Source organism: Oncorhynchus gorbuscha, linkage group LG25 (assembly GCF_021184085.1).
Source record: "Oncorhynchus gorbuscha isolate QuinsamMale2020 ecotype Even-year linkage group LG25, OgorEven_v1.0, whole genome shotgun sequence".
Classification (NCBI taxonomy): domain Eukaryota; kingdom Metazoa; phylum Chordata; class Actinopteri; order Salmoniformes; family Salmonidae; genus Oncorhynchus; species Oncorhynchus gorbuscha.
Genome location: NC_060197.1, coordinates 24264325 through 24291866, shown reverse-complemented (window position 1 = coordinate 24291866; position 27542 = coordinate 24264325). Strand labels below are relative to the sequence as shown.

General features: G+C 45.1%; 1 protein-coding gene across 1 annotated transcript; it reads right to left on the bottom strand.

Moving 5' to 3' along the window:
• LOC124013940 lies at nt 1-24853 on the bottom strand. Its single transcript, XM_046328512.1, is given in 10 exon segments — nt 1-994; nt 1378-1479; nt 9358-9465; nt 11212-11308; nt 11506-11636; nt 11938-12319; nt 12321-14214; nt 14427-14561; nt 23493-23782; nt 24701-24853. Coding segments are annotated over 9 exon segments (3516 nt in total). The 5' UTR covers nt 23757-23782; nt 24701-24853; the 3' UTR covers nt 1-591.
• Nucleotides 24854-27542: the final 2689 nt, after the last annotated feature.

Sequence of the window (27542 nt, the reverse complement as noted above, 5' to 3'; positions counted from 1 at the left end):
CTATTGAAGTACGACACTTCTGAGTTTGAAATTATTAATTGGAAGTTGAGCATCATCAACTTAATAATTCCATGCTGTAATGTCATGTTCAATAGATAACATTGTACACTGAATTCAGCAACACTACTCATCCCGAACACAAAATCCAACAGTGGCCAGAAGTGATACAAAAAATCTAATAAAAATATAAGGGTACGAAATATGTTTTAAAAATCGTTTTGCAGTATTTAAGTCCTGTTTCCAACATTAACTGGATAAAAATCTATTAAGAAACATACTTTGAAGATCTGGCTGTCTTTTAACTAAACCTTTCATTCAAACACTTAAATAATATACATTAATACATCAATATGCACACGATGGACTAGACTGAATAGAAAGGAAGAAATAAAGTTATTGGTCTTCAGACATTAGTCTTATTCTGGAATACCACACACACACACACACACACACACACACACACACACACACACACACACACACACACACACACACACACACACACACACACACACACACACACACACACACACACACACACACACACACACACACACACACACACACACACACACACACATCCCCCATCACTCAGTCTACACCCCCATGCTCACTCTCTATCTGTTGCTGCAGCATAAAGTGTGACAGTGAATTGATGTCAGTCACTGTAGGGTTACACTGCAGCACCAGAGTAACAATGCTGTCTTGTCCTGGGAACACCTGGGATAAGCTCTCCCTAAGTCTGGAGGTCTCTGCTGCACTCCTCTCCATATCCAGGCCAAGGCCCATCCCTGGAACAAGGTCCATTCCAGGGCTACCGTGTCCAGCCTGAGCCTGCCCCTTCCTTTTCCCTCTGCCACGGGCCTGGCTGGACTCTACAGCTACACCAGGTGTTCTGTCCCTGAACTTCAGGACCTCTGTCTGGGCCCTGGGAGCTTGGGAGAAGGGGGTGGAGGCAGTGCCCGCAAATGAGTGACTGCCTGAGACAGGAGTCCTGAGAGAGAGAGACAGAGAGAGAGAGAGAGAGAGAGAGAGAGAGAGAGAGAGAGAGAGAGGGACGAGACAGAGACAGAGAGAGAGAGAGACAGAGAGAGAGACAGAGAGAGAGAGAGACAGAGACAGAGACAGAGAGAGAGAGAGAGAGAGAGAGAGAGAGAGAGAGAGAGAGAGAGAGAGAGAGAGAGAGAGAGAGAGAGAGAGAGAGAGAGAGAGAGAGAGAGAGAGAGAGAGAGAGAGAGAGAGAGAGAGAGAGAGAGAGAGAGAGAGAGAGAGAGAGAGAGAGAGAGGGACGTAGGGAGAGAAAGAGTATGAGCAACGTGTACATGTTTATGTGGGAGAAATCTAGTCAAAGAGTAAGAGGAAATGTGTATGTGTTACCTGTGCAGTGAGCGTAGGAAGTCATCCAGATGGGGTCCTTCTCGGCCCAGCGGGTCATCAGGCACCATGAAGTGATCACCTACAAACGTGTACTGGAGGAGTCTGGGTAATACAAAATCAGTATGACACTGAGACCTAATTTACAGCTTGTATTGGTCCTATCTGAACAGCTGTGATTAGGATGACATGCCGAACATGGGCCTCGCATTTACTTGCAATTAAACCTTGTTCCTAAAATGCGTGCACTCTGGCCGCATTGTGTTCAGATCTAACTTTCCCTCCCATTTATACAGATAATCTGTGGTCACAATTAAATTATATACAGTGTATAGCCTATAAGCCTACATAAGTGGTCACCAACCTTTAATGAGTGAAAATGCAAGCTGAGATCCACCACTCAGATTTTATTTGACATCAATTAAAAAACGTAAGCCTAGGCAACATTAACCTATTAAAACCAGTACTGTAGCAATGAGGTTGTTGCAGTAGGCTATAAAGGCCCAAAACATAAAAAACATTTGAGGTAGGCCATATGATCACACAAGTAATAGATCAGTTGTTGTATTACTTGTGAAGCACAGCTGAGGGAGCATAAATTTAAATAATTCACTTCTTATTATACTGGGCCAGCATCTGATGGCAGACAAATGGTCTGCCTCTCAACATCCCTCCACTAACACTGACCAGAAAGCAGCAGTCTTCCTGATAATACCGAAACTCAAGTCGCACCGCACCGCATTATTTCTGCATAATGCACAAATTAATGTTGTTACTCCTATGAACAGAGAAAGTTAAGTATTTCTCGATGTTAAAAGACCCAAGCCGCTAATAATAACAACACAAGCCTATAGATACACTTTCCTTTTACTCATTCATACTTCTGCAGTGCTGGTTGTAGTGCGAGTAGAACACACATTTTATGGCTTATAAAAGTTGAGTAAAATGCTCATAGCGTGGAACTGAGAAAAAAATTGCTTTAATTCATACAACGTGACAGAATAACCGACCCTAAATGGAGACAACGGGAATGGACCATCCGGGCGGCTGCAACTGAGGCGGCAGGGTAGCCTAGTGGTTAGAGCGTTGGACTAGTAACCGAAAGGTTGCAAGATCGAATCTCCGAGCTGACAAGGTAAAAATCTGTCATTCTGCATTTACATTTAAGTCATTTAGCAGACGCTCTTATCCAGAGCGACTTACAAATTGGTGCATTCACCTTATGACATCCAGTGGAACAGTCACTTTACAATAGTGCATCTAAATCTTAAAGGGGGGGGGGTGAGAGGGATTACTTATCCTATCCTAGGTATTCCTTAAAGAGGTAGGGTTTCAGGTGTCTCCGGAAGGTGGTGATTGACTCCGCTGTCCTGGCGTCGTGAGGGAGTTTGTTCCACCATTGGGGGGGCCAGAGCAGCGAACAGTTTTGACTGGGCTGAGCGGGAGCTGTACTTCCTCAGTGGTAGGGAGGCGAGCAGGCCAGAGGTGGATGAACGCAGTGCCCTTGTTTGGGTGTAGGGCCTGATCAGAGCCTGGAGGTACTGAGGTGCCGTTCCCCTCACAGCTCCGTAGGCAAGCACCATGGTCTTGTAGCGGATGCGAGCTTCAACTGGAAGCCAGTGGAGAGAACGGAGGAGTGGGGTGACGTGAGAGAACTTGGGAAGGTTGAACACCAGACGGGCTGCGGCGTTCTGGATGAGTTGAAGGGGTTTAATGGCACAGGCAGGGAGCCCAGCCAACAGCGAGTTGCAGTAATCCAGACGGGAGATGACAAGTGCCTGGATTAGGACCTGCGCCGCTTCCTGTGTGAGGCAGGGTCGTACTCTGCGGATGTTGTAGAGCATGAACCTACAGGAACGGGCCACCGCCTTGATGTTGGTTGAGAACGACAGGGTGTTGTCCAGGATCACGCCAAGGTTCTTAGCGCTCTGGGAGGAGGACACAATGGAGTTGTCAACCGTGATGGCGAGATCATGGAACGGGCAGTCCTTCCCCGGGAGGAAGAGCAGCTCCGTCTTGCCGAGGTTCAGCTTGAGGTGGTGATCCGTCATCCACACTGATATGTCTGCCAGACATGCAGAGATGCGATTCGCCACCTGGTCTTCAGAAGGGGGAAAGGAGAAGATTAGTTGTGTGTCGTCTGCATAGCAATGATAGGAGAGACCATGTGAGGTTATGACAGAGCCAAGTGACTTGGTGTATAGCGAGAATAGGAGAGGGCCTAGAACAGAGCCCTGGGGAACACCAGTGGTGAGAGCGCGTGGTGAGGAGACAGATTCTCGCCACGCCACCTGGTAGGAGCGACCTGTCAGGTAGGACGCAATCCAAGCGTGGGCCGTGCCGGAGATGCCCAACTCGGAGAGGGTGGAGAGGAGGATCTGATGGTTCACAGTATCGAAGGCAGCCGATAGATCTAGAAGGATGAGAGCAGAGGAGAGAGAGTTAGCTTTAGCAGTGCGGAGCGCCTCCGTGATACAGAGGAGAGCAGTCTCAGTTGAATGACTAGTCTTGAAACCTGACTGATTTGGATCAAGAAGGTCATTCAGAGAGAGATAGCGGGATAGCTGGCCAAGGACGGCACGTTCAAGAGTTTTGGAGAGAAAACAAAGAAGGGATACTGGTCTGTAATTGTTGACATCGGAGGGATCGAGTGTAGGTTTTTTCAGAAGGGGTGCAACTCTCGCTCTCTTGAAGACGGAAGGGACGTAGCCAGCGGTCAGGGATGAGTTGATGAGCGAGGTGAGGTAAGGGAGAAGGTCTCCGGAAATGGTCTGGAGAAGAGAGGAGGGGATAGGGTCAAGCGGGCAGGTTGTTGGGCGGCCGGCCGTCACAAGACGCAAGATTTCATCTGGAGAGAGAGGGGAGAAAGAGGTCAGAGCACAGGGTAGGGCAGTGTGAGCAGAACCAGCGGTGTCGTTTGACTTAGCAAACGAGGATCGGATGTCGTCAACCTTCTTTTCAAAATGGTTGACGAAGTCATCTGCAGAGAGGGAGGAGGGGGAGGAGGATTCAGGAGGGAGGAGAAGGTGACAAAGAGCTTCCTAGGGTTAGAGGCAGATGCTTGGAATTTAGCGTTGTAGAAAGTGGCTTTAGCAGCAGAGACAGAGGAGGAAAATGTAGAGAGGAGGGAGTGAAAGGATGCCAGGTCCGCAGGGAGGCGAGTTTTCCTCCATTTCCGCTCGGCAGCCCGGAGCCCTGTTCTGTGAGCTCGCAATGAGTCATCGAGCCACGGAGCGGGAGGGGAGGACCGAGCCGGCCTGGAGGATAGGGGACATAGAGAGTCAAAGGATGCTGAGAGGGAGGAGAGGAGGGTTGAGGAGGCAGAATCAGGAGATAGGTTGGAGAAGGTTTGAGTGGAGGGAAGAGATGATAGGATGGAAGAGGAGAGAGTAGCGGGGAGAGAGAGCGAAGGTTGGGACGGCGCGATACCATCCGAGTAGGGGCAGTGTGGGAGGTGTTGGATGAGAGCGAGAGGGAAAAGGATACAAGGTAGTGGTCGGAGACTTGGAGGGAGTTGCAATGAGGTTAGTGGAAGAACAGCATCTAGTAAAGATGAGGTTGAGCATATTGCCTGCCTTGTGAGTAGGGGGAAGGTGAGAGGGTGAGGTCAAAAGAGGAGAGGAGTGGAAAGGAGGCAGAGAGGAAAGAGTCAAAGGTAGACGTGGGGAGGTTAAAGTCGCCCAGAACTGTGAGAGGTGAGCCGTCCTCAGGAAAGGAGCTTATCAAGGCATCAAGCTCATTGATGAACTCTCCGAGGAACCTGGAGGGCGATAAATGATAAGGATGTTAAGCTTGAAAGGGCTGGTAACTGTGACAGCATGGAATTCAAAGGAGGCGATAGACAGATGGGTAAGGGAGAAAGAGAGAATGACCACTTGGGAGAGATGAGGATCCCGGTGCCACCACCCCGCTGACCAGAAGCTCTCGGGGTGTGCGAGAACACGTGGGCGGACGAAGAGAGAGCAGTAGGAGTAGCAGTGTTGTCTGTGGTGATCCATGTTTCCGTCAGTGCCAAGAAGTCGAGGGACTGGAGGGAGGCATAGGCTGAGATGAACTCTGCCTTGTTGACCGCAGATTGGCAGTTCCAGAGGCTACCTGAGACCTGGAACTCCACGTGGGTCGTGCGCGCTGGGACCACCAGATTAGGGTGGCCGCGGCCACGTGGTGTGGAGCGTTTGTATGGTCTGTGCAGAGAGGAGAGAACAGGGATAGACAGACACATAGTTGACAGGCTACAGAAGAGGCTACGCTAATGCAAAGGAGATTGGAATGACAAGTGGACTACACGTCTCGAATGTTCAGAAAGTTAAGCTTACGTAGCAAGAATCTTATTGACTAAAATGATTAAAATGATACAGTACTGCTGAAGTAGGCTAGCTGGCAGTGGGTGCGTTGTTGACACTACACTAATCAAGTCGTTCCGTTGAGTGTAATAGTTTCTGCAGTGCTGCTATTCGGGGGCTAGCTGGCTAGCTAGTAGTGTTGTTTACGTTACGTTGCGTTAAAAGAACGACAATAGCTGGCTAGCTAACCTAGAAAATCGCTCTAGACTACACAATTATCTTTGATACAAAGACGGCTATGTAGCTAGCCGTCTCTGCCCCTGCACAAGGCAGTTAACCCACTCTTCATAGGCCATAATTGAAAATAAGAATTTGTTCTTAACCAACTTGCCTAGATAAATAAAGGTAAAACAAAATTTACAACTGGCCTGTCCGCGACGCAACTTCGGCAGCTGCAACTGACCCGTCAGATGCAGATGCAACTTCGGCAGCTGTAACTGGCCCGTCCGACAAAGACGCAATTTCAGCAGCTGCAACTGGCCCTGACCGACACAACTTTGGCAGCTATAGGCCTTTCGTTGGCCAGCTGCCGGACGTGCGATTCCCGCTGTCTCCATTTAGGGTCGGTTATTCTGTCTCGTTGTATAAATTATTGGAGAAATGCGCAGGAATACCTAATATGGAGTTTTAATACTCCACCCAAAAATAAATGGCTTCGTTTTGGGACAAAGCCCAAAACATACACATATACAAAAACACAGGGATGTAAAACCCAAACAAAAGAGTGAGGTTAAACCTCTAATAAGTGCACAATACACGCAGCACGAAAGTCGCAAACAAAGCACAGGTACTCACAAGACGAACGGACATGGGAACAATAACCGACAAGACAATGGTGAACAGAGGGCACATATATATACACAATTACTAATCAAGGGAATTGGAATCAGGTGTGCGTAATGACAGTTCAGTGACACCTAAAGAAGGCCGGGGAGGTAGACCTCCGGAGCTGGTGCACGGAATGAGCAGCAGTACCGGGGGGGAATCCGTGACAGCTACATTATGTCAATGGAGTGCTATTCAACTTTTTCACATTAACTGTTTTCCATCGTTCCATTTGAGCGTCATCTTAGGCTATTTCGGAATGAACATGCCAATATTTGCTGACATCTTCACTGCAATATTGCAATAACTATTTACCTATTCCGGACTAAAGTGTGAGCATATATTCTGCACAGGTTTTTATTGCATATTGTGATGAGTGAGAATGTGATCGTTGGAACAGGTTAAAGAGCAAACAATGCAATTATTACAACATGGGTTGACGATAAATGACATCAAATCACGTTATCTACCATAGCTTTGATTGGACTGATCATGTCAACATCATACTTTCAGAATCTTAGCTAGCAAGCAGTCATCGTCATGAATCAAGTTGACAATCCACTGGCAAATCCTTTTCAATCCTTGTCATTTGAAGAGAAATTGTAGATAAAAACGTATCGATGCTCATCGGCCATTGGGCATAAACACTACACATTTGGAAATCGCAAATTCAACCACGAGTGGTTTGGAAGGAATCAGTGGCTAACTGCTAGCGTTGCAAAGCAATCACTAGCCTGCTTTTCAGTGGAGAGGGTGTTTGGTCCATGTCTGGGTTTAAGGGTCTCTTTTACAAGCTTAAAAGGATCAACATTCACATGCAACACCATGGGCCAGATAAGGTTGAATATATTGGTCATGCTGTCAATCCAGCATGACTTCTGCCGCATTCAAAACAACTGGAAAATTGGAACTAGGAAATCTTAGACTTCAGTGAGTTCAAGACAACTGGGAACTCGGATTATACCCTTTGAGTGGTCATCCAACATGGAATTCCTAGTCAGGAACTCTGGCCACTTTCTAGAGCTCCAACCTGAAGATCACTTACGTCATGATTCGACTGTGTTTTTTTCAGTTCCCAGTTGTCTTGAAAGCACCATAAATCCAGAGCATGCCAGACTGAAGACAAAGTTTGATGACAAAATTTGCCCACAAGAAGGGCTGCTGCGCCACCTTCCTGTTCAAGTGAGCACAGCAAAACAAAGTCCAAAAATGTCTTGTATGCTGCTGCATAAAGGATGTAATATGCCAGGGAGATATGTATACTGTGGCTAAGAAAGTAATACCAAATGTATGTTGTGTAGTAAGCTGTTAGTAGTCCATGTGCCTCACTCTAATAATTTGGTACCTTTCCCCCTCACAACGTAGCCTACTGTTCTGACTTGGTGGTGGCACATGTAGCCTATTTTAGATAAATGTCCTCATCGAATATTGTAAGAGCTTTCATTGTCTTATATAACCCCTTAATTTATCCTATGGTTCTGACTTGGTGTACAGGGAGAGTACTGTAAGAGCGGCCCATGTTCTGAATTATGTCGCTGTACATTTGAGAACAAATTGTTATATTCACTACGCCCGTCTTAGCTTGCTCATTAATATCTTAATCTAAATTACGGATTGCCTCTTGTCCGCTCATCGTTCCCAGTTTGTACATCTGAAATGTCAGTAGAAACCACATTTGTTAAAGGAGGTCAGCCATATCAGCTATGTTTTTTAAAAAGGCAGTAAATGAGGCTGAATGAACTGCTTCGCTGCCAGGCTCCGCTGATAGCCAGGTGTAGCGGTGGTAAGGATTCACTCCATGGTGCTGAAAAGCAAGTTCTGCTGTTGGGACAGATTTATGTAGGTCCTAACAGTTTGTGGACACCTTTTGTCACCGTTTATAGTACAATTAATGTATTGTTTAGTGTTGTGTAGAGGCTTTGCTGGTATACATCAAAACATTTTTGGAGGAGTTTGCCCCACAAAGATTTACATGCTAAAATCGCCACTGACTAGGCCTAGTCTACTTGTAGGCCTACGCCTACTGTTTCAAAAAGACCTACCTAAAGCAAAATATCAGAAATAAATTAGCCTATAGCTTACCGGATAATGCAAAGACACAATGTATGAAACTTGATGGGGAAAGTCTGAAGGGGAGAGAGAGACGGTTATAGTGCGATAGTGATGATGAAGACGAAATTGAAAACTCCAAACAAAAATGATATGCACCTGTCCTAAATAATGATCCGCCGTTGATACGTTTTAGTAAAACGGGTGGTTAAATGCCGACACCACATTTGAATTTGTGTGCAGTAGTACGCTCGCCCCTTGCTCTTTTGACATTCAATAGGTGGAACACTTAAAATAACGCTTTATTTTAGACGGAGCACTGATGATGTTGCCCACTGAATGTGGTCAGGCTGGCCTAATTGCATTTTACACTGAGAAAATCTGCATTTAGACGTGGCATGAAGATGCGTTTTTTTGATACGCGAATACAAATGTGCATACAGTCAGCATTTTTTTAAAGAAGGAAGATGTAAATAGGGTCTGATGTCATAGAGATATGAGGCGAATATATCACTTTCAAATCAAAGGGGTGTTTGGTTTATACAAAAGGTTGTCTTTATTTGTCAAATCCACTAAGGGAGAATGAAAATGATATGGTTGCTGTCCTGTGCAATGCACACATCTATCCAAAATCTATTTCTGAAAATCTTTCTGATTTCACTGGACAGTTGCTAATATACAGTCAACTTATTGACAAAACATTATTTCATGCCCATTTTATCTCAACTGTTTCCTGTCCTCCATTCCTTTCTTTCTCTTGCTCTACCTTTTCTTGATGATGTCTCTCCATTCATGGGACTCATCCAGCAGGTCTCGAAGGTTGTCATTTGTCACGATCACGCCATCCGTCTTTTGGGCCAGCTGCAGCATGAACCTGCAGAGAAGAGAGGGATGAACGACGAGGGAAGAGCGTAATGGGGATGTCAATTCATCCATTTAGAGAATATTCCCTACTAAGCACGAACAAGCCTTATAATGTACATATGAACTTAAACTGTAACAAAGCTGTTCATAAGCAGTTTTAAGGGAGTTTATAAAATATATTAATTGTAAAGTTTAGAAGCCCTTCTTTCTTTTCTCTCCAAAACTCTTGAACGTGCCATCCTTGGCCAGCTCTCCTGCTATCTCTCTCTGAATGACCTTCTTGATCCAAATCAGTCAGGTTTCAAGACTAGTCATTCAACTGAGACTGCTCTCCTCTGTATCACGGAGGCGCTCCGCACTGCTAAAGCTAACTCTCTCTCCTCTGCTCTCATCCTTCTAGATCTATCGGCTGCCTTCGATACTGTGAACCATCAGATCCTCCTCTCCACCCTCTCTGAGTTGGGCATCTCCGGCGCGGCCCACGCTTGGATTGCGTCCTACCTGACAGGTCGCTCCTACCAGGTGGCGTGGCGAGAATCTGTCTCCTCACCACGCGCTCTCACCACTGGTGTCCCCAGGGCTCTGTTCTAGGCCCTCTCCTATTCTCGCTATACACCAAGTCACTTGGCTCTGTCATAACCTCACATGGTCTCTCCTATCATTGCTATGCAGACGACACACAATTAATCTTCTCCTTTCCCCCTTCTGATGACCAGGTGGTGAATCGCATCTCTGCATGTCTGGCAGACATATCAGTGTGGATGACGGATCACCACCTCAAGCTGAACCTCGGCAAGACGGAGCTGCTCTTCCTCCCGGGGAAGGACTGCCCGTTCCATGATCTCGCCATCACGGTTGACAACTCCATTGTGTCCTCCTCCCAGAGCGCTAAGAACCTTGGCGTGATCCTGGACAACACCCTGTCGTTCTCAACCAACATCAAGGCGGTGGCCCGTTCCTGTAGGTTCATGCTCTACAACATCCGCAGAGTACGACCCTGCCTCACACAGGAAGCGGCGCAGGTCCTAATCCAGGCACTTGTCATCTCCCGTCTGGATTACTGCAACTCGCTGTTGGCTGGGCTCCCTGCCTGTGCCATTAAACCCCTTCAACTCATCCAGAACGCCGCAGCCCGTCTGGTGTTCAACCTTCCCAAGTTCTCTCACGTCACCCCGTTCCTCCGTTCTCTCCACTGGCTTCCAGTTGAAGCTCGCATCCGCTACAAGACCATGGTGCTTGCCTACGGAGCTGTGAGGGGAACGGCACCTCAGTACCTCCAGGCTCTGATCAGGCCCTACACCCAAACAAGGGCACTGTGTTCATCCACCTCTGGCCTGCTCGCCTCCCTACCACTGAGGAAGTACAGCTCCCGCTCTGCCCAGTCAAAACTGTTCGCTGCTCTGGCCCCCCAATGGTGGAACAAACTCCCTCACGACGCCAGGACAGCGGAGTCAATCACCACCTTCCGGAGACACCTGAAACCCCACCTCTTTAAGGAATACCTAGGATAGGATAAGTAATCCCTCTCACCCCCCCCTTTAAGATTTAGATGCACTATTGTAAAGTGACTGTTCCACTGGATGTCATAAGGTGAATGCACCAATTTGTAAGTCGCTCTGGATAAGAGCGTCTGCTAAATGACTTAAATGTAATGTAAATGTATTAATATAAAGATTGTAAGCTGTTTATAAGCAATGTATATAGTTTAAAAGCTGTTTCCAACAGGTCTGTAGTATGACAGAAGCGAGGATCCAACCTGTCGTCGTATGAGTTGATCCTCTTCCCCTGGACCTCTCTGGAGGGGGTGTAGGAGAGGAGACCCAGGTTCTGGAGCTCAGTAAGGTAGTGCTGCTCTGAAAACAACACATACACATTTGCCACAATGAATCAATTCCTTGGGGTCAATTCAGGAAGGGAATGAATTGATGGACAAACACATTAATGCCAAATCCATACAAAAAACTTCACTTCCTGAAGTGACTTGACAAAACTGGTGAAATGAAAGAGCTGGATGGATGTAAAAGTCTGGCCTTCCAGATGGAAGTGTTACCTTTGACCCGGGGGTCTCTCTTCTGCCTCCACTGGGGCAGTAAGGTGCTGATTCCGCGATGGCCGCGGTTCCAGAAGTGTTGCACGGCCAGGGCGATTCCTCGACACGAGAAGAAATTACCCAGACCGTGACTACAGAGGAGTGAGATAAAAACATTAAACACTGCTGTGTAGTATACTTGTTATTTGAATCATGAAAACAATAGCTGTTAGTTGGAGCATAGCATTACAACTAAAACAGTTGTGGAGCCATGTAATGCAGGGGCCACACAGGTATGTCACTTTGTTGTTTCTACACTGCTTTCTGTGAAAGCGTTTACTAAATAACTTAATGAATGAAGGAATAAACTCAACATTTTGCCTGCTCTTCTACATTTTCCATCGTAGTGTTAATCTATTTGTCCTCTCACCTCTCTCATTCCCTCGTTCTCACCTCATGGCAACATTGCTCCCGTCGATGACCACCATCCTGAGCCCTGGGTCTCCTGGTTGGTCAGTCAGCTTGAGGTCAAATGGCGTCTGTAGTCCTTCCAGGAAGCGCTGCTGCCCGGTCACTAAAGACCCTGCTGCCATGGGCGGGAGACCCCATCTGTCAACAGCCGGGGCAGGGAGACCCTTTCTTTCTGGAACCTCTGTTGCTAGGGTAAGGAAACCCAGTTTCTCCTTCACTCTGGTTGCTGAGGAGTTATTCACGGTGAGGGCGGAGTCTAAGGTGGTCTGGTATGGTTGGGTGAGAGGGTAAACGAGTTGATGGGGAAATAAGGGAAGGTTGGTGGGTTGTGGAGGTAGTGTGATGGGGTAGGTGGGCTGGGGAGGCCCTCTGACTAAAGGGGGGGCTGGCTCGACGTGGGGGGGGGGGTGTCTGGCCGGGTTGCTGTCGTGTCTGTGTGGGGTTCTTCTGGAGACCATGGGTCGGGAACGGAACCTGGTTCATCACAGCATTCCACTGAGCCAGATCCGGTTCAACCCTAACTGGGCCATCAACGGTTCGGTTTGGCACGTTCACTCCTCCTACCTCATCAGTCTTCCTTTCACTCATTCCTTTGGCACTCTTCCTTTCTCCTCCTCGGTTTTCAGTAGTTGTGAATGGTTGTGCCGGTGCCTTCCTCTCTTTACCCCTCTCCTTCTCCGTTTCCTCTTTTCTGCAGTTCTTTTTCCGTACCTCTGAGACAACCTCATTCACCTCTCTTGGTTCGTCACGTACCCTGTCCTGGGATTTGGATTCTGTCTCTCTGGTGCCCTCTCTCTGTAGCTCCAGGAGTAGCTGACGTATGGACAGTTCAGGTAACATACTGTATACTTCTGTTACCTTCTCCTCTGTGTACCCACAGTTGGCCGCAGCCCCCTTCAGCACCCCCAGTACAAAATCATCCTCGTTCCCCACCTCTCCTCCCTTACTGTTCCCTTCATCGCTCTCCCTGCCCCCCTCACCTCTCCCCCTGTCTACCTCTGTTGAATCCTTGGACAAATCATCAGACAATCCTGCACTCTCCCCCCCTCTTCCCTTCTCCTCTCTTTGCTCTTCTCTAGCCCTCACCCCTTCTCCCACACCTCCCTCAATCTCCACTCTTTTATCTATACCGCTTCTCTTTCCTCTCACTTCTTCACCTCCGCTCTCCTCCCTATGCGCTAGTTCCACAAGGCTGTTCATGGCCAGTCTGGTCCGGTCCTGCTCTTGTTGCACCAGGTCCAGGATCTGGGAAGCTTCTCTGGGTCTGGGCTGGGCTAGGACCCTCAGTACCACGTCTTCCGCATAGCCCATAGCCGTGAAGAACTTCAGAAGCAGGCCAAACTCCTCCTTGCTCCCTACTGACAACATGTTCCCTTCTCCCTCCTCTGTCTCCATCTCCTCCTCCTCTTCCAGGTGTCCCTCCTCCTTTACCTCCTGTGGGGAATGCCCTTGTACCTCTTTTGCCCCCTCCGACCCCTCGGCTCGACCACAAATGTCTTCGTTTTGGGGGAAAGAGTGGAAGATGGGATCTCGGAGGGCTGCTTCGTTCCCAATCCCTATCCCTCCTTGTGTCCCATATCTGCTTCCCTCTGTAACTTTTACAGTTGCGGTAGTGAACGTCTGTTGAGAAAACAGTCCAATATTCTGTAGACCAGGGTCTTGGTTGTGGTAGGAATGTTCGGAAGGTTTGGTCGTTGATTTGGTCATTGAAATCCCCTGTACTTTCTGTATGTCCCTTGCCTCTCCAGCTCTGGTCCCTATTCTGGTATCCATAAGTGTTAGTGCATCTAATTCGAATTGGCTGTCCCATAGTCTCTGTGTATCAGTGTCCATTAGACCCACTCTGTCTCTAGACCCCCCAAGACCAAGGTTCAAGCCCAGCCCTGGAATGGGGTTTGAGCCAAGCCCTGGACCAGGATTTAAACACCCATGACCTGGGTTTGAACCCCCATGACCCGGGTTCAAGCCCCCGGGACCAGGGTTAGATCCCAGCCCAGATTCCCTCACCAGATCCAGTAAAGTCTCCTTCACTGCTCCCGGTAGCACTAGCAGGTCCAGAGTGTGCCTGTCATCCCATCTCTCCACCAGAGACTTGAAGGCCCGACGAGAATCCAGGGTCTCACCTGCTGCCCTGTCCCTAGGCTCGCTGAGTCGTCCCTGGGTGCCCTCGGAGCGCTGCACAAGGTCTGTGATCAGGGAGTAGGCCCTGACCACTGGTTCTGCCAGACCTGAGATGAGCAGGAAGCCTGGAGAAACCACCTGGAGGAAGGAATGTGCATTTCCTTCTTTCATTATCCATCTACACATTTGATTGTGTGTGTGTGTGTGTGTGTGTGTGTGTGTGTGTGTGTGTGTGTGTGTGTGTGTGTGTGTGTGTGTGTGTGTGTGTGTGTGTGTGTGTGTGTGTGTGTGCACTTGTCTGTATGCCTGCATTTGAGTATGCGCCTGGAAGCTAGCATGTGTATGCTTACCACTATGCGAGCAGAGGTGTTTCTGATCAGGCAGTCCATGAACAGCCCCCGTGCTCCACAGAACACACAGTGAAGGACCCCTGGATACGGAACTTCCTGCGGGGCCTCCTGGTTCACAACTCCCTTAACAAACAACTGGAGGACAGAAGGGACGTAAGCAACTTCCACACAGACTATCCGCTGGCATGGCGCGGTGCTATATTAACACACTACCCCTCTGTCAAGAGGGGGGGTGTTGTTAGCGATGGGTGGAAACTCAGGACACTAGACAACAAGGACTCTGAGTTAGCCAATGTTAAGTCTGGAACAGTATTGGTACAGGGCAACCCCAAACAGTTCAGCTGGACCTACACCGAATCAAAGAGGGAGCGCAGCAGGAGAAGTTCTCTCTTGAGAAAGACTCCCCCACCCCGAGCGAGTCAGACCTCTTCATTATACAACCCCACAGACTAGCAACCCAAGCAGAAAGTCAACCTCCCAGCACAGATCACTACAACCTCACTAAAATGAAGGATAAATTCACCCAGCTGGAGGTAAGGCAGGTGGAGCTTGGAACAGCAAGTGAACACACTCCAGTCAACACAGACCCAGACAACAGTCTAGTACAAAAACACCCCCTCAGCCAGACCTGAAGAGCTGGAGGGGGAGAGAGACATATCAGAACTCTGGATTGTGGTGTGACAACTTCAACAGGAGACAGAGCAGGAGCAGAAGAAGAAGGCCCAGCGGCAGGAGAACAGAGCACTAGAGGAGAAGGTGGAGGGAGAAGGTGAGAAAGATGACGTGTGAGAGAGAACAACCCATTAGAGCTGGCCTCCCCTGAAGAGAAGCGAGCAGAACAGCCCACCTCAGATCCTAACCATACCCTCGAAATCACAGCAGGACAGATAAATGAAGAACCCCAAGCCCAGGGGATCCCACCCCATAGCACCCCCCCATAGCCCTACTGAAAAAAAACCTACACCCACTGAGGACATACATAAGCCACAGATTGTACTTCTTATGGACTCAAACAGGAAATATATAGAAGAACATCTACTTTTTCCCAAACACAGTCTCTAAACTCTGGTGTCCAAACACCCCCCCCCCCATGCCCACATAGGCCCCTTCAGATCAGACCTATGGCCCTCCTGCCTACCCCATGGCCCCCACTCTCGCAAAGAGGAACTCCACATGAAAGTCACACATATGCCCAGGCCGTGAGCAGGTAAACAGGCTCATCCCCCACTCCTACACAAGCTCAAGCCAATGGCATGTACCAGATGATCAGCAGGCTCTGCTCACACTTACTGGTCTGAGGCCGAACCACACGACAAACAACACTGGACACTTTATGGAACACAAAGCCTTCACTATCTAATCATGGACTATCCAAGGCCTGAGGTCATCTGCCTTTGGCCTAAAGACCAGGAACCTGGACTTCATCAAAGAAATCAGAAATACAGACATTGTCATCCTGGTTGCCCTCTAGGTCACAGAGAAGTCCCGGGAAGTCCCTTCCACCAAACAAACCGATAGTAAAACAGGGAAGGGACTCAGGGGGTATTCTTATTTGGTATAGAGCAGACCTAAGTCATTTTTAAATTAATCAAAACAGAAACATTTTGCTCGAAATTTTAAAAGGAAATGATCTCATCAGAGAAAAATGTCCTCCTGTGTGCTACCTATATCCCCCCACTAGAATACCCATATTTGAATGAAAACAGCTTCTCCATCCTGGAGGGGGAAATCAATAATTTCCAGGCCAAGAGACATGCACTCGTCTGTGGCGACCTAAATGCCAGAACTGGACAGGAACCGGACACCCACAGCACACAGGGGAACAAACACCTACCTGGAGGTGACAGCATTCCCTCCCCCATATGCCTCCCTAGGCACAACTATGACAACATACCCAACAAAAACGGGTCACAACTCCTGCAGATCTGTCGCACGCTGGGTATGTACATAGCCATTGGTAGGGTTCAAGGGGACTCCTACAGTAGGTACACCTACAGCTCATCTCTTGGCAGTAGTACTGTAGACTACTTTATCACTGACCTCAACCCAGAGTCTCTCAGAGCGTTCAGTCAGCCCACTGACACCCCTATCAGACCACAGCAAAATCACAGTCTAGTTGAACAGAGAAATACTCAATCATGAGACATCAAAGCCAAAGGAACTGAGTAACATTAAGAAATGCTATAGATGGAAGGAATGGAGTTTGGAAACCTTACCAAAAAACAATTAGGCAACAACAAATGCAATCCCTTTTAGACAATTTCCTGGGTAAAACGTTCCACTGTAATAGTGAAGGTGTAAACTTGGCAGTAGAAAATCTTAACAGTATATTTGACCTCTCAGCTTCCCTATCAAATCTAAAAATCTCAAATAGAAAACCGAAGAAAATGAACAACAATGACAAATGGTTTGATGAAGAATGCAAAAATCTAAGAAAGAAATTGAGAAACCTGTCCAACAAAAACATAGAGACCTGGAAAACCTGAGTCTACGCCTTCACTATGGTGAATCACTAAAACAATACAGAAATACACTACGGAAAAGAAGGAACAGCACGTCAGAAATTAGCTCAATGTAATTGAAGAATCCATAGACTCTAACCACTTCTGGGAAAATTGGAAAACAATAAACAAACAACAACACAAAGAATTATCTATCCAAAATGGAGATGTATGGGTAAACCACTTGTCCAATATTTTTGGCTCTATAACAAAGAATAAAGAGCAAAAACATATACATGATCAAATACAAATCTTAGAATCAACTATTAAAGATTACCAGAACCCACGGGAGTCTCCAATTTGCTTGAATGAGCTACAGGACAAAATAAAAACCCTCCAACCCAAAAAGACCTGTGATGTTGATGGTATCCTTAATGAAATGATCAAATATACAGACAACAAATTCCAATTGGCTATACTAAAGCTCTTTAACATCATCCTAAGCTCTGGCATCTTCTCCAATATTTGGAACCAAGGACTGATCACCCCAATCCACAAAAGTGGAGACATATTTGACCTCAATAACTACCGTGGGATATGCGTCAAAAATAACCTTGGGAAAATCCTCTGCATTATCATTAATCATTGTACATTTCCTCAATGAAAACAATGTACTGAGCAAATGTCAAATTGGCTTTTTACCAAATTACCGTACAACAGACCATGTATTCACCCTGCACACCCTAATTGACAACCAAACAAACCAAAACAAAGGCAAAGTCTTCACATGCTTTGTTGATTTCAAAAAAGCATTCGACTCAATTTGGCATGAGGGTCTGCTATACAAATTGATAGAAAGTGGTGTTGGCGGTAAAACATACGTCATTATAAAATCCATGTACACAAACAAGTGTGTGGTTAAAATTTACAAAAAAACCACACACATTTCTTCACACAGAGCTGTGGGGTGAGACAGGGATGCAGCTTAAGCCCCACCCTCTTCAACATATATATCAACGAACTGGCGCGGGCACTAGAAAGGTCTGCAGCACCCGGCCTCACCCTGCTAGAATCTGAAGTCAAATGTCTACTGTTTGCTGATGATCTGGTGCTTCTTCACCAACCAAGGAGGGCCTACAGCAGCACCTAGATCTTCTGCACAGATTCTGCCAGACCTGGGCCCTGACAGTAAATCTCAGTAAGACCAAAATAATGGTGTTCCAAAAAAGGCCCAGTTGCCGGGACCACAAATACAAATTCTATCTAGACACCGTTGCCCTAGAGCACACAAAAAACTATACATACCTTGGCCTAAACATCAGCGCCACAGGTAACTTCAACAAAGCTGTGAATGATCTGAGAGACAAGGCAAGATAGGGCATTCTATGCCATCAAAAGGAACATAAAATTCAACATACCAATTAGGATCTGGCTAAAAATACTTGAATCAGTCATAGAGCCCATTTCCCTTTATGGTTGTGAGGTCTGGGGTCCGCTCACCAACCGAGACTTCACAAAATGGGACAAACACCAAATTGAGACTCTGCATGCAGGATTCTTCAAAAATATCCTCTGTGTACAACGTAAAACACCAAATAATGCATGCAGAGCAGAATTAGGCCGATACCCACAAATGATCAAAATCCAGAAAAGAGATGTTAAATTCTACAACCACCTAAAAGAAAACGATTCCCAAACCTTCCATAACAAAGCCATCACCTACAGAGAGATGAACCTGGAGAAGAGTCCCCTAAGCAAGCTGGTCATGGGGCTTTGTTCACAAACACAAACTAACCCCACAGAGCCCCAGGACAGCAGCACAATTAGACCCAACCAAATCATGAGAAAACAAAAAGATAATTACTTGACACATTGGAAAGAATTACCAAACAAAAAACAGAGCAAACTAGAATGATATTTGGCCCTAAACAGAGAGTACACAGTGACAGAATACCTGACCACTGTGACTGACCCAAACTTAAGGAAAGCTTTGACTATGTACAGACTCAGTAGGCATAGCCTTGCTATTGAGAAAGTTTGCCATAGGCAGACCTGGCTCTCAAGAGAAGACAGGCTATGTGCACACTGCCCACAAAATGAGGTGGAAACTGAGCTGCACTTCCTAACCTTATGCATGACTATATTAGACACACATTTCCCTCAGATTACACAGACCGACAAAGAATTCAAAAACAGACCCGATTTTGATAAACTCACATTTTTATTGGGTGAAATACCACAGTGTGCCATCACAGCAGCAAGATTTGTGACCTGTTGTTACAAGAAAAGGGCAACCAGTGAAGAACAAACACTGTTGTAAATAAAACCCATATGTATGTTTATTTATTTTCCCTTTTGTACTTTAACTATGTAATGTGTAATGTGTAATGTGTAATGTTCACTGTAAAAACAAATATACAGTGTGGCAAAAAAGTATTTAGTCAGCCACCAATTGTGCAAGTTCTCCCACTTAAAAAGATGAGAGAGGCCTGTAATTTTCATCATAGGTACACTTCAACTATGACAGACAAAATGAGATAAAAAAAAATCCAGAAAATCACATTGTAGGATTTTAAATTAATGAATTTGCTAATTATGGTGGAAAATAAGTATTTGGTCAATAACAAAAGTTTATCTCAATACTATATACCCTTTGTTGGCAATGATAGAGGTCAAACGTTTTCTGTAAGTCTTCACAAGGTTTTCACACACTGTTGCTGGTATTTTGGCCCATTCCTCCATGCAGATCTCCTCTAGAGTAGTGATGTTTTGGGGCTGTTGCTGGGGCTGTTGCTGGGCAACACAGACTTTCAACTCCCTCCAAAGATTTTCTATGGGGTTGAGATCTGGAGACTGGCTAGGCCTCTCCAGGACCTTGAAATGCTTCTTACGAAGCCACTCCTTCGTTGCCCGGGCGGTGTGTTTGGGATCATTGTTATGCTGAAAGACCCAGCCACGTTTCATCTTCAATGCCCTTGCTGATGGATACACGATACATGGCCCCATTCATTCTTTCCTTTACACGGATCAGTCGTCCTGGTCCCTTTGCAGAAAAACAGCCCCAAAGCATGATGTTTCCACCCCCATGCTTCACAGTAGGTATGGTGTTCTTTGGATGAAACTCAGCATTCTTTGTCCTCCAAACACGATGAGTTGAGTTTTTACCAAAAAGTTATATTTTTGTTTCATCTGACCATATGACATTCTCCCAATCTTCTTCTGGATCATCCAAATGCTCTCTAGCAAACTTTAGACGGGCCTGGACATGTACTGGCTTAAGCAGGGGGACACGTCTGGCACTGCAGCATTTGAGTCCCTGGCGGTGTAGTGTGTTACTGATGGTAGGCTTTGTTACTTTGGTCCCAGCTCTCTGCAGGTCATTCACTAGGTCCCCCCGTGTGGTTCTGGGATTTTTGCTCACCGTTCTTGTGATAATTTTGACCCCACGGGGTGAGATCTTGCGTGGAGCCCCAGATCGAGGGAGATTATCAGTGGTCTTGTATGTCTTCCATTTCCTAATAATTGCTCCTACAGTTGATTTCTTCAAACCAAGCTGCTTACCTATAGCCTATCAGGTGCAGGTCAACAATTTTGTTTCTGGTGTCCTTTGACAGCTCTTTGGTCTTGGCCATAGTGGAGTTTGGAGTGTGACTGTTTGAGGTTGTGGACAGGTGTCTTTTATACTGATAACAAGTTCAAACAGGTGCCATTAATACAGGTAACGAGTGGAGAACAGAGGAGCCTCTTAAAGAAGAAGTTACAGCTCTGTGAGAGCCAGAAATCTTGCTTGTTTGTAGGTGACCAAATACTTATTTTCCACCATAATTTGCAAATAAATTCAGAAAAAATCCTACAATGTGATTTTCTGGATTTTCTTTCTCATTTTGTCTGTCATAGTTGAAGTGTACCTATGATGAAAATTGCAGGCCTCTCTCATCTTTTTAAGTGAGAGAACTTGCACAATTGGTGGCTGACTAAATACTTTTTTGCCCCACTATATAGTTTATTTCACTTTTGTTTAATATATATTTCACTTGCGGTGGCAATGAAAACATGTTTCCCATGCCAATAAAGTCCCTTAAATTGTATTGAAATTGAGAGCGAGAGAGATAGAACGAGCGAGATGGGTTTGGATAACAGAGACAGAGACAGAGACAGAGAGAGAGACAGAGAGAGAGAAAGACAGAGAGTGAGAGAAAGACAGAGAGACACAGAGAGAGAGAGAGAGAGAGAAAGACAGAGACACAGAGAGAGTGAGAGAGAGAGAGAGAGAGAGAGAGAGAGAGAGAGAGAGAGAGAGAGAGAGAGAGAGAGAGAGAGAGAAAAAAAGAAAGAGAGACACAGAGAGAGAGAGACAGAGAAAGACAGAAAGAGAGAAAGACAGCGAGACAGAGAAAGACAGAGAAAGAGAGAGACAGAGAAAGACAGAGAGAGAGAGAAAAAAAGAGAGAGACAGAGAGAGAGAGAGACAGAGAAAGACAGAAAGAGAGAAAGACAGCGAGACAGAGAAAGACAGAGAGAGAGAGAAAGACAGCGAGACAGAGAAAGACAGAGAGAGAGAGAGAAAGACAGCGAGACAGAGAAAGACAGAGAGAGAGAGAGACAGAGAAAGACAGAGACAGAGAAAGACAGAGAGAGAGAGAGACAGAGAAAGACAGAGAGAGAGAGAGACAGAGAAAGACAGAGAGAGAGAGAGAGAGAGAGAGAGAGAGAGAGAGAGAGAGAGAGAGAGAGAGAGAGAGAGAGAGAGAGAGAGAGAGAGAGAGAGAGAGAGAGAGGTACTTGGGTCCTATATAATGTTATAACGTAGGGTTTGGAGTTTTCCCCCGGTCAGATGACGTGATCAGAAAACCCCCAGGTCCCTTATGACACATATAGTGAAATTACCACCTAGTGTTAATGCAAAAGACTAAAAGGTTCATCTCAACCATAAAACATGTTAACATAAGGGCATTTCCATCTAAAAGGACCCATGAGCACCAACATCTGAATTTCATAGGAGCATGTCAAATTGGGTGTCAAATGAAAGTTAAGGGTCTATATGTTATTTTAAAACTTTTTTCAAACTTTTTCCATTCTAAAAATGTGGAATAAGCAAAGGCTTTGATTTCTGGTCAAACATGGAAAAGAGGTCTTAGACAACACATGTCTTAAGAGGTATTAGAAAAACAAGTAATGACCCTTGCCAACTAATATCTACACTTACATTTGGTTTTGGAGAAATGATTTGCCTTCTCTAAGTTTAAGAAACATTTCCTTGTGCCTTGTAATTCCGTTACCAAAAACCCACATATCTTAAAGATATTTTCTCATTTCTCTCCCTCATGTGGAGGGAGGAAAATGTATGTTCACAGAAGTAACAAATAAAGGTTGACCTACAAATTAGTTATAGTGTTGTTACTGACAAGAAGTTTGTTTATGAATTATTAAGTGAATGAAACTCATAATTATGATAATTAATCAGTAACAGAATTACTACAATTGAATTGGCTTCAATAGTAGTCAAACACCACAGTTGGGTCACTTGCTACTGTCCTCCCTTCCACTGGCATACTATTATGTTCAGCTCATAACAGTTTTATTCTCTTTCTGTCGTTTGGTGGGCAACGCAAGACTGTGACTGTCTTGAAAACCTCTCCCTCTCACTCTCTCCAGTTAATGTCACCTACCACCGACCCTATTTAGATTTACTGTAACAAACATCCTCACCCACTGAGCACCGACCAACACTGGACGTCAAATGTACGTTAAAAAGTTGTTGAAATTTGGTCCTGGTTGGAACAGATCTGAACCACTCATAGACGATTATGTTGTACAAGTTTGGACAGCACAGTACAGTAGATCTCAGTAGAGAACAGTACAGTAAAGACTAGTATAGTAGAATAAAGCACAGTACTGTAAAGTAGAGTTCAGTACAGTACAGTAGGGCACACTAAAGTACAGCACAGTCTAATATACTGTACTGAACATATCTACTGTGCTGTGCTCTACTGTATTGTACTGTACTCTACTGTGCTCTACTGTATTATACTGTACTCTGCTGTACTGTGCTGTCCAAAGTTGTGAAACATAGACGTCTATGATTGTTTGGTCTGCTCCGGACCAGCCAAATGTGTTATTGTTTGGGGGCGGAGCTCATTAAAATAATAGCCAGGTGTGTAGAATAATACCCATATATGCAAAAGAAGGATATTGCATATTTCTACCTTTGTTTACCTATTCAGGATACATCACCATGAAGAGAATGATATTTATATCCATAATTATGCATTTCTGTATCGTACAGATCAGGGACCCATAATGTAATTCCATTACCAGATGTAAATCCACTTCACCTACTGTTGTTCAATAACAATATTTGGGGGGGGGGGGGGGGACGTTGTCGCATAAAAAACTGAGGGAGATTTGACCGTAATTCTGTTACCAAACTTTGGTATCAGCACGGTTCTTCCAGTAAACGTTTTTTAAATATTTTTATATCTGTGTAAATGGGTGTAAATAAAGTGTACATCTGTGTAAATAAAGTCAAAGCGTAATTCTGTTACCATTAAATTGCCCATAGCATTAAAACTAAGAGTTCAGAATAATAATAATAAAAATAATAATTATACGAGTAATTTCTTACTTTGGCAGCCACAACGTCGTTCCTTCCTCCTTTTAGTTTAAGCCAGATCTGTCCATCATGTGGCAACACAGCATCCTCCTCTCTCCCGATCATAAAGGACACCCCAAATATCCTCTCCAGGGAGGGGTGGAAGGACAGTAGGGCTCCGCGTAGCGCGCCGGAACACGCAAACTCATCCTCCACCCGGTCCTCTTCTCCTCCATCACTCCATCCTTCTCTCTCTCTTCCAGACATTGGAGAGAGATGGCTCAGGGCAGAGGCCATGGGAGTGGGGGTTGTGTCAGAACTCACTGAGAGGGTGGGAGAGAGAGATAGAGACAAAGAGACAGACAGAGGGATATGGAAAGAGAGAGAGAGAGCGAGACACACAGAGAAATACATGGTCTGTCAATTTATTCTATTTCCAATAAAATATTAATAATTTAATATGCCCATGTCAGGCAATGATCTGCTATAGACCTATAGAGAGAAATAGTCATGTTTTTTTTTTGTAGGCACTAACTCCGCCATGGCTTGTTGGACAAAGTCTATGGGGGAAATGAATGGCGTTTTTTTGGGGATAAACGCTGAGAATAAGCACTGTGGTAAACACAGGCTTTGGAGATCTTATACGTTTTGTTCTAGGAGATCATCTTCATCAGCTAACGTCCCTTTTTGTGAATTCTGACGAATTTATGTAATAAAAATAATCACATTAAAGGCTTAATAATTCAAAGGTCATGTTAGCTGACTGCTATTATTTCATAGACCAAAACCTATAACATCTCCTACGCCCGCGTTAACCTTCTTTTCGGCGTTTATTCCAAACCTATTTCCCCGTTCATTTTTATCAAAGAGATGGTTGAACGAACGAGGTAACTCATTTCCGGGTTTTAGGACTACAAGCTGGCGAACTCTAAGGGTCGAGCGAGATTTGGAAGGTTTGCCTCGCGAGGACTTCTTAGTAGGAATAATAACAGGAATTGACAAACATTCTCTAAACCCAATCTCGTCCACAGCTAACAATAGTTTTATTTAATTTACAAAGTTAAATGTAGACTTTACATTTAAATAATATTATGAACAACTCAACAATTCTCTAAACGCATTCCTCCTTCTCCCAAAGTCGCTCTCTTTCACTGTGGCTCAAAATTTCTAATAGGTTATTGGAATAATTTGATGCTGCCTTCTGAGAATTTAAAATAATACAGTACAAAATTCATAAATACCGTAAGATCAAAAAACGATGTGCCAGACCGACAGTAGCCGTTGGTAAAATAAAACGAGATAAAGTGTCAATTGAACAACATTTGAGTTTCTGTCTGAACTTGTGTGGTCTTCAAAAACGAAACAATAGACACAACAACGTAAATGCTAGAGTATCTGCGACATTCATAAAGCCAACTCAACTCCTATCTCTTGCCAGTCACATGCATGACTTCAATTTGTTATTATCGGTAATACCGTAAACCGACAGTTAAGTTAAGTTGCATATTCATTATTGATTAAATATCGTTGGTGCTTTAGAATTAGGACTAACGGTTTTACATAAATATGACATTCAAAGGTACTGAATACTTATAAAACAAGCACATTAAACCCGACCTCTCGGTGAAGGGTGACACCAGGAAACAAAAATGCGCCGATACACCAGGCTGTACGATCAAAACACAGAGAGTGAATCAAGAGATAAGGGGAATTCCATTTACGTCATGCACGACATAGAACACTTCCCTTTCCATAGATAGATAAGTAGGTGGTTCCGCTGTAAGCTAGAATTAACTTCACCCTGTAATTCTTTGCAACAAATAATCGAATCTAGCATTTCGTGACAGTAATTGTCAGTTGAAGAATCCAAGCCTAAAACCATCATATTAACCATAACCCTTCTTTTTCGTTATTTATATAAATTATAATGGGATTGGGGCAGGGGTCGGGGCAGGGGTCGGGGCAGGGGTCGGGGCAGGGGTCGGGGCAGGGGTCGGGGCAGGGGTCGGGGCAGGGGAGAGAAAAAAAACATTGGATATTTATATATGGGGACCTTTCTGCGTGGAGAGTTACCAGTGCTGCTTTGTAAGCGGTTCCCTCATGATATGCTCTTATTTATTTAGTTGTGGGGGTTTGGATTCAGACACATGCTCTGCTGTAAAACATACAGTATAGTTTGAGTGAAGTTGGGTTTCTCTCCCTCTCTGTTCCTCTCTACCAGTTGTGGTGGATATCAAGTGATCTGGAGCAGTGCTTGCAATTAATTGCTCAGTTCTGTTTTCTATTAGTTTACAATTCTAACCTTGGCTAAAAAGGAATGGGAAAAATATAAAATAAGGAACATGGCATTCTCTCGGCCTAGGCTCGCAGGCCTGCTCCTGCCCATGTCAAAGGCCTGCTCGTGACCACAGCAAGCTACACAGTGCTGGGTGCGGCCCAGAGATTGGTTCTTGCCACCTGGTCTCAGAGCATTTTATTATTCTGTACGTAAATCCGAAACACTCCATTTAGTATGAAATATTACGTTTGTATGGTATGTATTCATTTGTGGATGTCCATCCCCCATTTCGTATGATATGCCACAAATTACAATTTATATTATATGTTACAAATTTGTAAAACGTACAAGATTGCTGCTAACTGACATTTCTATATCGTAACACTAGATACTTTAACATCAAAGTCAAGAAACTGCTTGTCTCAACCTTGATTCAGTGTCTTTATGATTATGCCTGCTCTGCTTGCTATAGTGGGCTACCAAAAAAGCTGAACAAGAGAATGCAGGTCACACAGCTTAAGCTCGATCAAATGTTTGACATCTTAAATGATCGTGCCCCAGGTTATATGAAATACCACATTGATATGGTATAACCAGCACAGTTACAATACCAAAGATAGTGTTATGTCTTGTAAAATCCCAAGAGTAAACAGTACTGCGAGGTGCACGTTTTGTCTTTACAGGCATTTGTCTCCCCTTGGAGATCAAGGAAAGAAATAGTAGAAACTGCTTTAATAGCTGTTTTCATTTGGAGGTTGCCCCCTTGTGCCCCCTACTGCTGGTCAGGTGTATATATGTATATATATTTTAAAAATATATATATATTTCACCTTTATGTAACCAGTTAGGCCAGTTGAGAACAAGTTCTCATTTACAACTGCGACCTGGCCAAGATAAAGCAAAGCAGTGCGACACAAACAACAACACAGAGTTACACATGGAATAAACAAAAGTACAAGTACAGTCAATAACACAATATAAAAAAATCTTTATACAGAGTGTGCAAATGAGGTAATATTAGGGAGGTAAGGCAATAAATAGGCCGTAGTGGCGAAGTAATTACAATGTAGCAATTTAACACTGGAGTGATAGATGTGCAGAAGATGAATGTGCAAGTAGAGATACTGAGGTGCAAAGGAGCAACAAAAAAAATAACAATATGGGGTTGAGGTAGTTGGATGGGCTATTTACAGATGGGCTATGTACAGGTGCAATGATCTGTGAGCTGCTCTGACAGCTGATGCTTGAAGTTAGTGTGGGAGATATGAGTCTTCAGCTTAAGTGATTTTTGCAATTCGTTCCAGTCATTGGCAGCAGAGAACTGGAAGGAAAGACAGCCTGATTAGGAATTGGCTTTGGGGGTGACTAGTGAAATATACATGCTGGAGCGCGTGCTAACGGGTGGGTGCTGCTATGGTGACCAGTGAGCTGAGATAAGACGGGGCTTTACCTAGCAAAGACTTATAGATGACCTGGAGCCAGTGGGTTTGGCGATAAATATGAAGCGAGGGACAGCCAACGAGAGCATACAGGTTGCAGGGGTGGGTTGTATATGGGGCTTTGGTGACAAAACAGATGGCACTGTGATAGACTGCATCAAATTTGCTGAGTAGAGTGTTGGAGGCTATTTTGTAAATGACATCGCCGAAGTCGAGGATCAGTAGGATAGTCAGTTTTACGAGGGTATGTTTGGCAGCATGAGTGAAGGATGCTTTGTTGTGAAATAGGAAGCCGATTCTAGATTTCATTTTGGATCGGAGATGCTTAATGTGAGTCTGGAAGGAGAGTTTACAGTCTAACCAGAC